Source organism: Myotis davidii, unplaced genomic scaffold (genome assembly GCF_000327345.1).
Source record: "Myotis davidii unplaced genomic scaffold, ASM32734v1 scaffold411, whole genome shotgun sequence".
Taxonomy (NCBI): Eukaryota; Metazoa; Chordata; class Mammalia; order Chiroptera; family Vespertilionidae; genus Myotis; species Myotis davidii.
The window spans coordinates 18952-35964 of NW_006282917.1; the positions used below are offsets into that span (position 1 = coordinate 18952).

At 36.6% G+C, this 17013-nt stretch overlaps 1 protein-coding gene across 1 annotated transcript in view; it reads left to right on the forward strand.

The window, feature by feature from the left end:
* Positions 1–17013, forward strand: part of KDM6A (lysine (K)-specific demethylase 6A) — a gene marked incomplete at its 5' end in the record, with an annotated part of 46441 nt that overhangs the window by 18946 nt on the left and 10482 nt on the right. The window contains 4 exon segments of the mRNA XM_015561896.1: positions 1–90; positions 5695–5809; positions 8839–9026; positions 9891–10032. The exon segment at positions 1–90 is cut by the window's left edge and continues 31 nt beyond it. Of these exon segments, the coding sequence (XP_015417382.1) occupies positions 1–90; positions 5695–5809; positions 8839–9026; positions 9891–10032 (535 nt within the window).

Genomic DNA, 17013 nt, shown 5'->3' on the forward strand with positions numbered 1-17013 from the left:
CAGGAAATCTTCTAAGCCATGTTGGTCACACCATACTGGGCATGAACACAGTTCAGCTATATATGAAAGTTCCAGGAAGCAGAACACCAGGTAACTTTTATGAGCTAACATATCTTCTACAATTGAAAAACAGAATTAATCAGAACGTGAAATATGCAAAAGAGAATCAGATTCTTTTCCATTTACAGAGAACGAAACTGAAAGGATTTTTCCTAATATAAGAATTGACTCTTTAACTGGATTCAGATTGTTAAGATTTTTCTCCTTTGTATTATATTTTAATAGCTCTGAAACAATAGCATTTTACTTTGGAAAAGGGGTCATTGGAGCATTCCTGGCATAAAGGCTGCTGTTGATCCCATCTACTGCAGGGTAATGGGATATAGTTTTTCCTACCATAATCACAATAAGAAGTATATTTTATATTACAGTAGTTTCATAGAACAATACATTTTTTAAAAGAAACTGTAGGTTACAATTGTCCAACTGGATTACAGTGCACAGTTTACAAAGTACATGATGATGTGTAGGCATTACCTAGTCTGGACTTTACCAGTAACTAAGCTTGTCACTTTTGGCAAATCACATTCCTTCTCTGGGTCTTTTTCTTCATTGGTAAAATGAATTACATTGGTTTTAGACTTAAAATTCTGTCCAACACTAATGTATTATCTTCTCTGTGCTGCCTTAGATAATTTGGTCTGGCCCTGCTAAGGCATTAGGGGTGAGTATATTAAATGTTAACCAAATATAGCAGGCTAATTTTAGGTTAATAATTTTGTATGGCCCACGAATGATTTTATAAATATCCAAGTGATCCTTGGCAGACAAAAGGTTCCCCACTCCTGCCTTACTTTGACATGAAATTTCATAGGGTGATGTTCAAAATATTTAACAATTCAGAAAAATACTGGTGGTAACAAGTTTACTGTACCAGTGCCTATGAGCTGCATATCACCCTCAGCTGTTTCTGTTTGCTACTTAAAGCAGCCATGGTTTGAAAACCAGGCTGCTGCTTTGTCACCTGCTTATTTATTGATTGATTGATTGATTGATTGATTGATTTTTTTACAGAGAGGCAGGGAGAGAGATAGAAAGTTAGAAACATCGATGAGAGAGAAACATCGATCAGCTGCCTCCTGCACATCTTCTACCTCGAATGTGCCTGCAACCCAGGTACATGCCCTTGACCGGAACCAAACCCGGGACCTTTCAGTCTGCAGGCCGACGCTCTATCCACTGAGCCAAACCGGTTTCAGCAACCTGCTTATTTAATAGTAGCTTAAGAATCCTCCTATATAATAAAAGGCTAATATGCAAATTGACTGAACCGCAGAACAGTTGGTCACTATGGCGTGCACTGACCACCAGGAGGCAGACACTCAATGCAGGAGCTGCTCCCTGGTGGTCATTGTGCTCCCACAGGGGGAGTGCTGCTCAGTCAGAAGCCCTGAGCTGGACTCACAGCTAGCAAGCGCAGTGGCGGTGGTGGGAGCCCCTCTTACCTGCGCAGCAGCACTAAGGACCCCTTGGGGAATGTCTGACTTAGGCCTGCATCAGTCAGACATCCCCCAAGGGCTCTCGGACTGCGAGAGGGCACAGGCCAGGCTGAGGGACCCCCAGGGTGCAAGAATCTCATACACTGGGCCTCTAGTTGTTTCATAATAGACTTGCTTCTAGGTAACAGGTCAGTGGGTCCCAGTCCTGGCTGCTCATTAGAATCTCCTCATAAGCTTTTTAAAATACATAGTTGATTAATCTCTGGAGATTTTTTTTTTAAGTTTTCCAGAGGATTCTAATGTATAGCCAAGATTAGAACCATTAGGTTGTAGTCGTTTTTATCCTCAGGCATTGTAAGCCCAGTTCTATGATGTTTATACATAGTTGGGTAAAGTGGAAACAGTTGTGGAATAAATGGCAGAAGACCTGTCTGCTCTCCACTCTGTCCCCACTTTAGACACCAGTGTAAATACTGGGAAAGTTATTTGAACTCACTGGAGTTCTCTTCTTTATGTATGTACTATTGGATTGGTTCTATTAAGATTCATTTCAATTGAAAATGTCTCTCATAGAATTTGAATTATTTTATGCAAATAATACCCTCAAAGAAAAAATAAAGTTTTTCCTTACAAATGAAGGGGAAATGCACACATGACAGATTACTTCTTTGTCACTGTTTGCCTAGACCAGCCGTGGGCAAACTACGGCCTGCGGGCCAGATCCGGCCCGTTTGAAATGAATAAAACTTAAAAAAAAAAGACCATACCCTTTTATGTAATGATGTTTACTTTGAATTTATATTAGTTCACACAAACACTCCATCCATGCTTTTGTTCCGGCCCTCCGGTCCAGTTTAAGAACCCATTGTGGCCCTCAAGTCAAAAAGTTTGCCCACCCCTGCACTAGACTGTTTTAGTTTTGTGTTGGTTTGTATACAAGGCATTAGGTTTTTCAGAAATGCCCTGTGGAACCTGAGGAATTTTCTAAAGAATTCTCTTAACTGATATTAGTACTATCCAACAGAAATATAGTGCAAGTCATATATTTTTTAAAAATTTTACAGTAGTCACATTAATGTAAAATGAAATAGGTGAAATTAATTTTAACCCAGTATATACAACTATTATTTCAACATGTAATGAATATAAACATTATTGGGATATTTTTGCATGTTTTTATGTTGTCTTCAAAATTGTATACTTTACAGTTACTACACATCTCATTTTATATTAACTACATTTCAAGTGGTTATTGTATTATACAACTCAGTCTTAGAGAAGAAATGTTGTACAGTGACCCTTAAAACTGTTAGTTCAGTTGAATTTTTAAAAGATTATTTTGAATTCGTTTTTATGGGACAAACACCTTGTTTCTGGAGTTACATAGGTAAATGTAACTTTATGCTTTAACGGACTTTATGATCAGTCATGTATGTTCTAAATTACAGATATGCTCTTAGGTTTTACCCTAAAAGATTTTTATTTGGTGGGGTCCCAGCATCTCTAATTTTAGTTAGAGCTAAATTTTATTTGGAGTCCATGCTATGGACAGTTTCAACCATCTACCCATGGTAAGAGACAGTTGTAAGTATTAAGAGTACCATTTTCACATGGTACTGTGTATGTAAAAAAGACTCAGGTTGTGGTGTGCGTAGGCCGGGATGTGGTGAGAACACAGCTACATTTTTCTTTATTGAGGTAAAATTCACATAAAATTAACCCTTTCAAAGTATATAATTCAGTCACATTTAGTTATTCATTGTGCTATACAGTATAGCTCTCATCTCTGTGTAGTTCCAAGACATTTTCATCAGCTCAGAAGGAAACCCCCGTGCCCATTAAGCAGTCAGTCCCCCAACAACCACTACCACAGGTCCTCAGTCCGTTGATTCAGTGTTTTTTTGTTATAATTGTTGTTTATATCAATTAACCTATGGTCAAGTTGGTTTTGCTATACATCGTTTTGCTGCAGTTCTAGGAACCGATCAACGATGTTATGTGAGCACTTACTGTAGTCTCCTTTCTGGCTTTGTATAGTGACCTGTTCTGGATATTTCATATAAATGGTATCATAATTTGTTGGCTTTTGTGCCTGCTTCTTTCTTTCTTTCCCCCCTGTAACATTTATAATTTTTATTTTTCAATTACATTTGACATATAGTATTATATTAGTTTTAGGTGTATACCCCAATGATTAGACATTACATAACTTACTAAGTGTTCATCCCAATAAATCTCGTACCCATCTGATACCATACATAGTTATTAGAATATTATTGACTGCTAGAGGCCTGGTGAACAAAATTCATGCACTCAAGGGGGGGTTCCCTCAGCCTGGCCTGCACCCTCTTGAAGTTTAGGAGACCTTGGAGGATGTCCAACTGACAGCAGGGAGCGGGCCTAAGCTGGCAGTCAGACATCCTTAGCGCTGCTGTGTAGGCTCCCACCACTGCCGCTGCACTCGCCAGCCTTAAGCTGGGTTTCTGGCTGAGCTGTGCTCCCCTGTGGGAGTGCACTGACCAACAAGGGACAGCTCCTGCTTTGAGCATCTGCCCCCTGGTGGTCAATGTGCGTCATAGCGACTGGTTGCGTTCGGTCAATTTGCATATTAGCCTTTTATTATATAGGATAGGTTGTTCCCTATGCTGTATTTTTCACCCATCCCTCCCCCCCTCTACCCCCATATGCTTTTGGTGTCATATACAAGAAGCCATTGCCAAATCCAGGGTCGGAAAAGATTTACCCCAATATTTTCTTAGCATGTTTATAGTTCTAGCTCTTATATTTAGATCTTTGATCCATTTTGTTGATTTTTATACATGGTATCAGTTAAGGGTCTAATTTCATTACATATGGCTATCCAATTGTCCCATTTGTCAGAAAGACTATAATCCTTTCTCTATTGAATGGTCTTGGCACCCTTGTTGAAAATGAATTGAGCATAGATATAATGTATGTATGGATTTATTTTTGGAATCTTGATTCTGTTCCATTGATTTATATCTCTGTCCTTATGTCAGTACCACACTGGTTTTATTACTATTGCCTTTTGAGGTTAAGTTTCAAAATTGGGAAGTGTGAGTCTTCCCTCTTATGTACTTACCTTTACTTTAGTTCTTCATATCTCATAGGGCTTTGAGTTACTATCTAGTGTTTTTTTCATTTCAGCCTAAAAAACTCTACCATTTCTTATAGGGCAGATTGACTAGTGACAAACTTCTTCAGCTTTCATTTTTTGGGGAATGTCTTAGTTTCTTCCAGTCAGAAAAAAAAAACCTGAAAGAAAGCAAGCAACAAAGAGAAAGACATTAAGAAAGAAATAAGTTGACAAAAACTATTCCTGAAAAAGTACAGACATTATACTTACTAGATGCTTTAAATCAGCTGTCTTAAAGATGTTTAAAGAGCTAAAAGAAACCATGGACAAGAACCAATGGAAACAATGGCTCATAGAGATTATCAATAAAGAGACATTATAATAAGAAAGGAAAAAATTTTGAAGCTGAGAGTATAATAACTGAAACAAAAAAGTCCCTAGTGGGTTTCAACAGTAGACTTGAGCAGGCTAAGAAAAAAAATCAGTAAACATGCATAGGTCAAAAGAAACTATCTATTCTAAGGAGAAAACAAAATGAAGAAAAATGAACAGAGCTTAAGAATCCTGTGGGACACTATCAAAAATACTAACAGGCCCTGGCCAGGTAGCTCAGTTGGTTAGAGTGTTGTTCCAATGCACCAAGATTGTGGGTTCAATCCCTGGTCAGGGCACATACAAGAATCAACCAATGAGCCCTAGCTGGTTTGATTCAATGGATGGAGTGTCAGCCAGTGGATTGAGGGGTCCCGGATTTGATTCTGGTCAAGGGCACATGCCTGGGTTGTGGGCTCAATCCCTAGTAGGAGGCATGCAGGAGGCAGCCAATCAGTGATTGTCTCTCATCATTGGTGTTTCTATCTCCCTCTCCCTTCCTCTCTGAAATCAATAAAAATATATATTTAAAAAAAAGGAATCAACCACTGAATGCATAAATAAGTGAAACAATAAATCGATGCTTTCCTTCTCAAATCAATTAAAAAAGCAAAAATAATACCATTAGAGCATTCTCTGTTGAACATTTCTAAGGTTTCATGTCTAAAGATACATTTTCTATAGAATTTATAGTATGCTGATCTTTTTTTTCTTTTCACATTTTAGGTCATCAAGAAAATAACAACTTCTGTTCAGTAAATATCAATATTGGTCCAGGTGATTGTGAATGGTTCGTTGTTCCTGAAGGTTACTGGGGTGTTCTGAATGATTTCTGTGAAAAGTAGGTTTCCAATCTAAATATTCTTTGAACATAATTATTCAAAAACAGTAATTGTGAAGGACGACTTACTAAAGCTGGATGTCATAACCAATTTTCTCTTACCATTCAGCAGAAGCTTCATTTAACACGATTTGATTCCAAACCCATTGTTTTTGTGTAACTGGGAATACTTTAAGAAAATGCCTTGAAACTACTTCACGCAATAGTAATAGCCTTGAATTTAAAGGAAAGAAAACTTGGTTATTAGGCTACTTAAACAGTTGATACATAAGTATTTGTTCATGTGAAAGGTCGGTATTCCAAGAAAAATTGTTTTATTGTAAACGGTTTTAGAAGTGGAAGAAATTTTATAATTGAACACCCTTATAGATTGTTAATAACTCAAACTTCAACACAGTACTCTTTGCTATGTCATTATACTATAAATTCTTTTTAAAACTACTCTGGCAACTTTTCCGATAAAAGAATATTATAAAATTTAATCAACTGTTTCAGATTTTGTTTTGTATTATTGAAAGAACTCATCTCATGGAAGTGTTCTTTTCCTAGAATCCTAGAAATAGCCTTCATTTATCTTGTGTTAAAGGGTATCTTGGAAGTGTTTTCATTGATTTAAATTGAAATGTTTGTTTAAATGGAAACTTCGTTTTTTTCAAAAAAGTACTCCCTTGTGCAAGCACCTAATATTTTTAGTTACTAATAACATTAGAAAATTATTTTGGTTAACATAAATTATACATACATTTGGTATTAATCCCCTCACTCCAATAAAGTAAAGGCGGAGGTGGGGGGGAACCACTAAAAACATTTATATATGAGAGATTTTGGAAACTATATACATATTCTACATACTGTAATTTCTTAATTTGGGGTTAAAGAATCTTTTCTGTAAATACCTAAATTTAGTAAGAAATGTAAATATGGTTGCAAAATAGACATTTTAATCCAAAATTTCATATACACACACACATACACACACATTCATATACATATATATATATTTATATATGTTGTCTTTGCTATTTAACTACATGGGTTTCTTTCAGTGTAAGGAAGCCAAAGATGTGGAATTTTAAAGTTCCAAATCCTTTGATGAAATAACCTAGTTTAATCTGATTTTCTTTTATGGGCCAACAACGTGGTAGTAGCAGAGATAGAACAGTATCATGTAGGAAATCTCCGTTGTGCTACAGAAAGATTTTTATTTCTCCCATTTTGAGATAGTAGTATATTGTTGCAGCTACAGTACAGTGATTCATGTTCATTATTTTTGAGTAGGGATTGGCTATTTTTAGGATTTAGTTTCCTATCTAAATGGAGAGGTAACCTGGGAACAAAGATAATTAGAATAGCCAGATGATGTCTAAAGAACTTGAACTTGGGGAATAATAAAAATACCGAGTTAGTATAAATGGTTAGGTAAATTTAACTAAGTGGCAGAAATAGCACTTGCCACCTTAGCATTTCAATATAATTTTGTTTTGCATAAGGATTATTTGGAACTGACTGGTATTGACCTTGTCTGTAGTTTGTTTTTTTGACTTTAAATAATATCTGTCTTGAAATAGCCATTCATTTGAATAAATGATAAAAAGGATGCTTCCTAGTTTGTAAGTTTGAGGGTGTCTTTTTTTTTTTTTTCTTTTTACTTAGTTGATAATTTGGTGGTCTTGATTGCTTGCTTGCTTTTGGATGGCAACATGTGGATAAAGTAGAGCTAGGATTTGTGTTTATAGCCATATTTTGCTTTACAGGCAAATTTTTCTGGGTTGTATCTACATAGCCTTATCACAAACAGGAAGCCAATTCTTGTCTCCTTGCAATTAGGTCACAATCATTGGCAGTCTGTTCTAGACTTTCAAGAGCAGCCTTGCATTTGTGTTTTCTCGTTGTTTGTTTGTTTGTTTGCTTGTTTTTAGGAAAAAAGTAACATTGAGATTCCCTCTAGATTATAGGTTGGTAAGCTTTCCAAATAATAAATATTTTAGGCTTTGCAGGTCCTTCGGTCTCTGTTACAACCATGTCATTATAGCACATAAACAGTCACACAATATGTAAATGAAGGGACAGTGCTCTTTTTTAATAAAAAATTTAATTTATGAAAACAGGCAATGGGCTGGATTTGCCAGTCCTTGATATAAAAAAATAAAAATGAAATTTAAACCAATGAAAATAATTTAAAGGTATATTTTACCATATCTTTTAGCATAAGACACAGAAATAAAGACAAGGCTATATCTTAGATATTAAGGAAAGGAAGATTTCCACTCTGGAAGTTTTTTATTCCCCAAAATGAAATTTAAAGTAGTAAATTGAATTTTTAAAAATTCTTTTGTAGGAAAAGTTGTTTATGTAGTTTAAAAAGTACTTTATATTATATCATGATGAAGTAGAATAAGAAGCTGGATTTTAAAATATAAGCATGATAATATGATCTGTAGAAATGTTTCCAAAGTATACTGGTGATGGTAGCAGTGATGGTTATTTGTGCATATGTGTGATTTTACATGGGTGAGATTGTTCATTTTGCATAGTCACCCAGTTTTTAGTAAAAACTGAGAAAGCTAGAGACCACCTCTGTTTTTCACTTACCTCAGAAATAAAAGTTCCTAGTACTTTATTTGTCCTAGTGTTTCTGTTTATGGATTTAAATGACTTGATGTCAGCTCCACCTTCTATTTACCTTTTAGAGATTTCTCAATACTCCAGGGAGAAGGGTTCATTCAAAATAGCCTTTAGAGAAGTGAAATTAAAAATTAATGTGTATAAGTGTTGCTTAAAGGTAGCTTTGGATTTCATTTGGATCTTAAAAAAATCATCTTAAGATAGTAGCACTGATCTTTGGTTAAGTCATCCAAAAATTAACTGTAATTAATTTTACCCCCTGTACAGATAGCAGTTTGTACTGCACAAGCCATTACTTTTCAATGCAATGAATGAACATATTTTTAAAACTTCTGACATTTGTCTTCTAGTCTTATAAGGAGCTTTTTAAGTACTTAATACATTTGCATTATTTTTTATTTCAGAAATAATTTGAATTTCCTAATGGGTTCTTGGTGGCCCAACCTTGAAGACCTTTATGAAGCAAATGTTCCAGTGTATAGGTTTATTCAGCGACCTGGAGATTTGGTCTGGATAAATGCAGGCACTGTTCATTGGGTTCAGGCTATTGGCTGGTGCAACAATATTGCTTGGAATGTTGGTCCACTTACAGGTATTTTAAAGATTATGCTAAAAAAATGTTTAATTTATAAGGAATTGTATTTGATCTTTTTTTCTTCTTCTTGGAATATACCCCACTAAAAATTGGAAGAAAAATTTCTCCTTGAATAAAAATTTGTAGTACAAGAAATTAAATTCAAGGTAACAAATAGAAATCCAAGACTGTAGATCTCAGCAAAAACAAATGTATATCTTTACATACAAGGAAAAATATATATATTTTAAAAAACAATAGACTTTTCTTATTCCTCATTATAATAGTTTAAAATGGGTATTTGTGATCAGTGGTGGCTTTCCTCCATGCGATAGAGTGCTTGGTTTTGTTTTATAAAGGAAACCCCTTGTGGGAGAAAGCAAAGTAGAGTAGTTTCTCAGTCTTTCAAATTTTTCTTCTGTCTGGTATTATGAATAGCCCTATTATGTCAAAACCCATTTGGATTCTGCCTGCCGTCAGGCAGTGGATAGTTAAGATGAATAATATGGCTTTTGGAGCCAGATAGACCTGGATTAGGACCAGGACTTGGCTCTTGCAACTTTGGGCAAGTTATATAACCTCTCTGGGCTTCAATTTCTTCATTTGTATAATGGGAATAATAAAATTAAAAAGGTGATACTATAGATTAAATGAAATAATGTATTAAAATAGCTCAGCACAATGCCTGGCACATAGTTAGAATGAGCATTGTTCATGTGATCGCTATTATTACCATATTATCAAAAAACATAAAAGTTATTTTTGTAATATTTTTGAGGTTTTCAGAATTGGTGTTGATGATATCACCCGAGAAGGTGATAATGGTTATCTTCATAAATTTTGGTACTTTGGGTTGCTTTATAACTGTTTTTTTTTTCCTAGCCTGCCAGTATAAGTTGGCAGTGGAACGGTACGAATGGAACAAATTGCAAAGTGTGAAGTCAATAGTACCCATGGTTCATCTTTCCTGGAATATGGCACGAAATATCAAGGTCTCAGATCCAAAGCTTTTTGAAATGATTAAGTAAGTGCTTTCTAAAACTGCTGTAGTCCCTCTCTTTTTGGGGAGTGTTAGTTATTCAATCCCTCTCCACCCCCAGAATTATGTTGACATCAAAACAGAATGGTCCAGAAGTCTAGCAAAATATAATACAAGAATCCACATGTTAAAAGTATTTTTCCCTTCCAAATAGTTAATGCACTGTTGTATAAAGAGGATCAAAGGCATAAAGGACTTTTAAACAATTAGATTCACAAACCTCGCTTCCCCGCTATCTTCTGAACCACCTGATTTCTAGGAGAACTTTAGTTTTAATATTGAAAGACTGCCCTTAGTATTGGGGGAGGAAATGATATCACAAAATAATTGCTGGTACAGAGAAATTAGCATTTAATATAGGGATTTGACTAAAACGTTAATTTTTTATTTTCATTAAATCATCTATCTTATAATTGTCCCTTTGTTTAACTGCTTTAAACATGTAATGCAAGTTATTTGAATACATATGTTTTAGTAAGTTCATTTATTATCACAGTTTCTGTCCTAGCTATATTATAAATCTGTTTAGAAGTGACATTTTCAAATAGTGCTATATATAGCAGTTTCCCTAAACTGTGTTTTCTACCGTTACCACCCCTGCCTCCAAAAGGTAGGGAATTCTGGTCAAAAAAATATGGGAAATGATGGATTAGATAAAGTTGAAGTATTTCTTTTTTTCTTTTTTTGTAAAATGTTTTAAAGACTTAAGTGTTGGTGTATTTTGTGAATGGGGAGAAGGGTTATAATGTATTGTATTTCCCCAACCCATTTGTTTGACCAGTATCTTTTGAAGAGTTGATCTCCTCATAAACTTATTTTGGAATACACTGCTTTATACTCACTGATGAAATAAATTTGTCTCTGTTAAACTAATACATTAAGTATTTTCCCTGCAGCTATAATAATTTGGTCAGCACATGTTGTTTTTAAAATACTGCCTTTTAAAAGTAATCATGACTTACTAAAATGATTTCAAACTTCCCAAATTTTATTCAAAAAAAAATTGTGTGGCCAAGGTAATATGTATGTGGATATTCTTATGATGCAGTCCTTTATCCTTTATCAGTTGCATGATTTTTATCTTGTCCTGGGCAGAAGTGGTAGGAGGAGGCAAAGGTAACAAAAACTAAATCATAGCAAGTAATGTACAAACACTTGAAAAGGTTGGATCTTAGGTATCATACTCTATACATGTAATTGGTAGTTGGGTTTGGGGGTTGTCTGTCTATTTATTCTATTACTAGGAGCCCAGTGCACGAATTTGTGCACCTTGAAAGGAACTGGAGGCTGCAAAGCTGTAGTGGGCACAGGGGTGGATCTCAGCCCATCCTCCATGCCCCACCTGGCCCTTCCCACCACGGCCCCTGGTCCCCTGTCTGCTGGCAGGCCCACTCCTGCTGCCGGGGCTCCCATGCACTGACAGCGTGGAGTGATTGGGGTTGGCGTCAGCAACAGGTGCAAGCAGCAGCTGCTGCCCCGATCACCCCTCAGGAGCAGGGGGAGGTGGAGAAGCCCTCGGGTGATCTGGGCCCGTGCCAGGCACCGGCAGCAGGTCTGAGCAGTGGTGCCGGCTGCAGGTGCAATCAGGGCTGGCATCTGCAGTAGGTGTGAGCACCCGGAGGGACCATGGTGTGTGAGAGCAAAGAATTTTTAGTCACCACCAGAGGCTCGCCCTGATGACAGCAACCAGTGCCCTGCCCTGGTCTGGCGCCCCTGCTCACCTGCTCCACCATCCCGCCGCTGCCGACGCCCTCCATGTTCCGTGCGATATCTCAGAATGGTACTTGGTTCTGAATAGGAAATTAGGGGTTACTTTAAGGGAAAATTTGTCTAAAGTCACTAAAGATGTTTAGTTTATTTCGTGATAGGCGTAAAGTAGGTAAATTCAGATCAGTTTTGCTGTTAAATTGTCTCCATATCATTGCTTTAGTCCTCAAATCTAGATCCTGTCAGTAAAGAAAGTGGTGTTGATTTGTTCTAGCTTCTTTGAGCTACACCAATTCTTTTTTTTTTTTAAATATATTTTATTGATTTTTTTACAGAGAGGAAGGGAGAGAGAGTTAGAAACATCGATGAGAGAGAAACATGGATCAGCTGCCTCCTGCACAACTCCACCGGGGATGTGCCCGCAACCCAGGCACATGCCCCTGACCGGAATCGAACCCGGGACCCCCCAGTCCGCAGGCCGACGCTCTATCCACTGAGCCAAACCGGTTTCGGCCCAATTCTTAAGAAATGGTGTTCTCCCCTGCCATTCCTTTCCTCTGCTTTGAGTCATTTTCTTCATCTCCGGTTCACGTCCCCATCCATAGCATTCTACATTTAATATGCCCCTGTCACTTCTCTTGCTGAGGTCACCAGCGACCAACTATTTTAAACATAGTAAGACAAAAATTTAAACTTTCTTTAATGTCCCCATTTGTATCTCAGATCTGACCCCCACTTACCTTGTCAACCATTTCTCCCAATGTTGCCTTGAGATGTGTGCTTGAATTTTTTGTTTATTTTTATCACTCTGGTATTTTAAGCTGTCTTTAATGTGCACTGCAGTTTTTATACCTCCTCTCTTTTTTCTCCTTTGAATTATCTTTTAGTAAAGCTTTAATTCATTGTACATTGAGCATATGAATTGTAGGTTATTTTAATAGATAAAATATCAATGAAATGTAAAAAGTGGAATGGAGAAGATATACAAATATAGTCCTCTTCCTTAACTTGCTCCCTGAAAGTTGTTTTTAATTCATAAATACTGTGACTTTACAATGTGTGATTTTTAGGTTTTCACAGTTAAATGGTAAGTCTGCCCAGTCAAAATGAATGTAAGCGGTCAAGGGCACGTACCTCGGTTGCAGGTTAGGCAACTCATCGACGTGTCTCTCTCCCATCAATGTTTCTCTCTCAAAAAAAAAAATCAATGGAAAAAATATCCTCAGGTGAGGAATCTCACACACACACACACACACACACACACACACAATGTAAGGAAAGTAAGGAAAATTTACCTTGTGCTTTCTCATCCACTCAACTGACTCTCTGAGCTCTACGCATTTCTTTTCATCCTTTCATATTTGTTTAATATTTATTGTGAACTGAGTTGATGCTCAGGTATTGTGCTAGGTGACAAAAGAATTGAATCGCTTCTCTGGCACTTAAAATAATTGGGGAAATAGTCAAAACATTAAAATACATGGTCTTTACAATAATGTTGGAAAAGTTTGTTTTAAAAAATGCAGGGAAGCACAGAGGAAGGCACTTCTGAGAGAGGAATAGTCAGGAAAGGCCTCACAGAAGTACCACAGCTCCATAATTCCTTATCCTAAACCCCTTAGACCAAATATATTTTGGTATTCAGAATTCTTAGGATTTTCGATAAGGTAATACAGTGCATTTACAATATATTTGACCCTCCAAGCAGGGTCTGTGGCAGTATCTTGGAATCAGACACATTAATATTTCTGCAGTAAAACATATAGTCACTGATGAGGTTAGTGACAACTATCAAAAGCTCCAGGTCAAGTGTCAACATCAAATGAGTTTTTGCAAAATTAATGAAAAATTTGTGGGATTATAATAGATTCTGAGCCTATATATTAAATAATTTAATAATGGGAAGTGATGATATATCCTGTTGTCACCTATCCCTCAATCGTTTTGGGAATGAATTACTTGTTATTTAAACCACTCAACATTGCTCTTTTTTCTTTGCATTTTCAAAATCAAGTTTGTTCTTTTAGAGTCCTGTAGTTTCATAGCATCCTTTAAATCATTTAGTAAATCTCTTTTTTTATTTTTTACATCCTAGCTATTTTACTAAAATAAGGCTCATACTCTTCTTCACATTCTTCCAGCTACCCTCCTACATTATCATGAGTCAAAAGAATATTTATTATCTTGATTACTTCTTTTATTTCCTAATGCAGTGAACTTGACTAGAAAAGATCACAGCCTGACTTCTTAGAAAATTTTAGTGAAACCTCAGTACATAATCTCTCTTTTGATTTCCTTAACTGTTTAAATGAAAAAACTTTATTACACATACTGCACATATTGCAAGCAAACTTACTTTCTCCTTCTTTAGACTAAACTTTTAAATGACTCAGATTTAAGCCCTATTTGTTAGCTGTTGAGTTTTCTGAATCATTAGCTATTTTTAAAGTAGAGCAGTCCCACACAAAGAAATGAATTAAGGAAGGCTTATAAATGTAAGGTTACTGAGCACTTCCTTTAATTCATTAAAATATGATAGATTTTTCTATGTTAATATAACTTATTCTTTAAAATATGTAAAATTTACATACATGCCCCCAAACTTGTTTACACTTTTCCCTCCAACTTTTTATTTAAAATTTTTTTAAATCTACAGAAATGGTTGAAATACTAACGCAATGAATACCTACATAATCTCATCTGAAGTCATAAGTTTTTGACACATGTACTTAGCTGTCTACACACACACACACGTACACTTTTTTCCCCCTGAATCATGAAAAGTAATTTGCAAACATTATGGCATGTCACCCCAAATACTTCAACCTGCATCTCTTTTTTTTTTAATATATTTTATTGATTTTTTACAGAGAGGAAAGGAGAGATATAGAGAGTCAGAAACATCGATGAGAGAGAAACATCGATCAGCTGCCTCCTGCACATTTCCCACTGGAGATGTGCCCGCAACCCAGGTACATGCCCTTGACCGGAATCGAACCTGGGACCCTTGAGTCCGCAGGCCAACGCTCCATCTACTGAGCCAAACCGGTTTCGGCCAACCTGCATCTCTTAAGAATAAGGATATTCTCACATAACTACAGTGCCATTTACCATATCTGAGAAATGTGAAATTCAATAGTAATCATCTAATATACGATCTACATTTAAATTTACCCAACTACCCAAAAATGTCATTTTTTTTTTTAGCTCTTTCCCCTCCCCACCCCACCACCTTCAGTCGAGATTGAATCAAGGTTTATATTGAATTCAGTATGTAGCCTTTGTGTCATTAGTCTTTTTTTTATTGATTTTAGAGAGAGGTAAGGAGAGAAAAGCATCTATTGTTCCACTAACATATGAATCCGTTGGTTGATTCTTGTATGCGCCACCTGCAGTCTAGGCGTATTGGGATGATGCTCTAACCATCTGACTACTCGGCCAGGGCTGTCTTTAGTCTCTTTTAGATCTATGAGTTTCCTTCCTTTCCTTCCTTCCCTTCCCTTCACTCCCCTCCACTCCCCTTTTTTTCTGTGAAGAGGGCCGACCTCACTGTCATACAGAGTTCTACATTCTGGATATGTTTTCTCAATTCTCTTTGGGTTATACATTTTTTAGAAGAAATATTGATGCTGTTTACTTTGGTGAGCCCATGTCCCATTCTAGTATAAACTATGCCATAGATATTTCCATTCATGGGTCCTGAGTATAAGTGTCACTAAATAGGCACTTTAAAACTTAAAATTAAGGGTGGGGAGATTATTGCTACTTTTTATTCATCTTCATCATAGTATAAAGCTTTTATCCCTTGTTTTTAATTTTTTTAAAAATATATTTTATTGATTTTTCACAAAGAGGAAAGGAGAGAGAGATAGAGAGCTAGAAACATCAATGAGAGAGAAACATCGATCAGCTGCCTCCTGCACACCCCCCCACTGGGGATGTGCCCGCAACCCAGGTACATGCCCTTGACCGGAATCGAACCTGGGATCTTTCAGTCCTCAGGCCGACGCTCTATCCACTGAGCCAAACCAATCCCGGCCCTTGTTTTTAATTTTAAAGTATTAAGATCTAAGAGAAGCCGAAGCCGGTTTGGCTCGGTGGATGGAGCGTCGGCCAGAGGACTGAAAGATCCCAGGTTCGATTCCAGTCGGGGGCATGTACCTGGGTTGCGAGCACTTCCCTGGTGTGAGGTGTGCGGGGGGCAGCTGATCGATGTTTCTCTCTCGTCGATGTTTCTAGCTCTGTCTCTCTCCCTTCCTCTCTGTGGAAGATTAATAAAATATATTAAAAAAAAAAAAAACAACGATCTAAGAGAAACCCTCATTCTTTGCAGATTCATGATTCCCTTCAGGTATCTGAGATAGATTGCTTTGACTTATATAATGCTAAGGCTTTTTTTTTTTTTTTTTTTTTTTTTTTGTTCACTTTCCTAAGACTCATATTCAATATGTTTGAGCATTGAAGTATTCCTTTAAACAGGACCCTTGAAAGGAATCAAATGGTAATGCAGCAAGTGAGAACTGGGGACTATTGGTACTAATTAGCTTTCTCTGTAGATAACAGCTTTCAGAATAGATAATGATTCTTTTATTTTTTAATTAAAGATTTTTTTATTTTTTAATTACAGTTGACATCCAATATTATATTAGTTGTAGGTGTACAACATGGTGGTTAGACATTTATATAACTTATGAAGTGGTCCCCTTAAAAAGCCTAGTACCCACTTGACACCATACATAATTATTACAATACTAGAGGCCTGGTGTACGGGTGGTGGGGGAGGGAACGCAGGAAGTTGGGAGGGCTGATCGGGGCCCTGATTGGCCTAGTTGGCCACTGCAGTGTGCATCATAGTGACTGGTCATTCTGGTTGTTCTGGTCGTTTTGGTCGTTCTGCTGTTCCAGTCACTTGGCTTTTATATATATAGATTACTCAGGCCCCAGACAAGATGAGAACAATAAAAAAGGTAGAGGAGAAAATTATTTCCATAGCTTTATTTGGAGTTGATTTTGCTAACAGCAATAGTCGCAAGAATCTCAGCTTTTCTGCCCTTGTGGCTATTGCAAAATTATTATAATTCTCAAGTAGAACCACAGAATATTATAGCCAATTGTCACATTTTACATATAGAGAATCCTATAGAGGTGAAGTTGCTTGGTCATGGTCATATAGTAAGAGAGATTTTAGAGATTTACAGAATTGCAATTTGAAGGGAATTAGAGGTTATCTAGGTCAACTTCCAACCCTTCAGAAATACC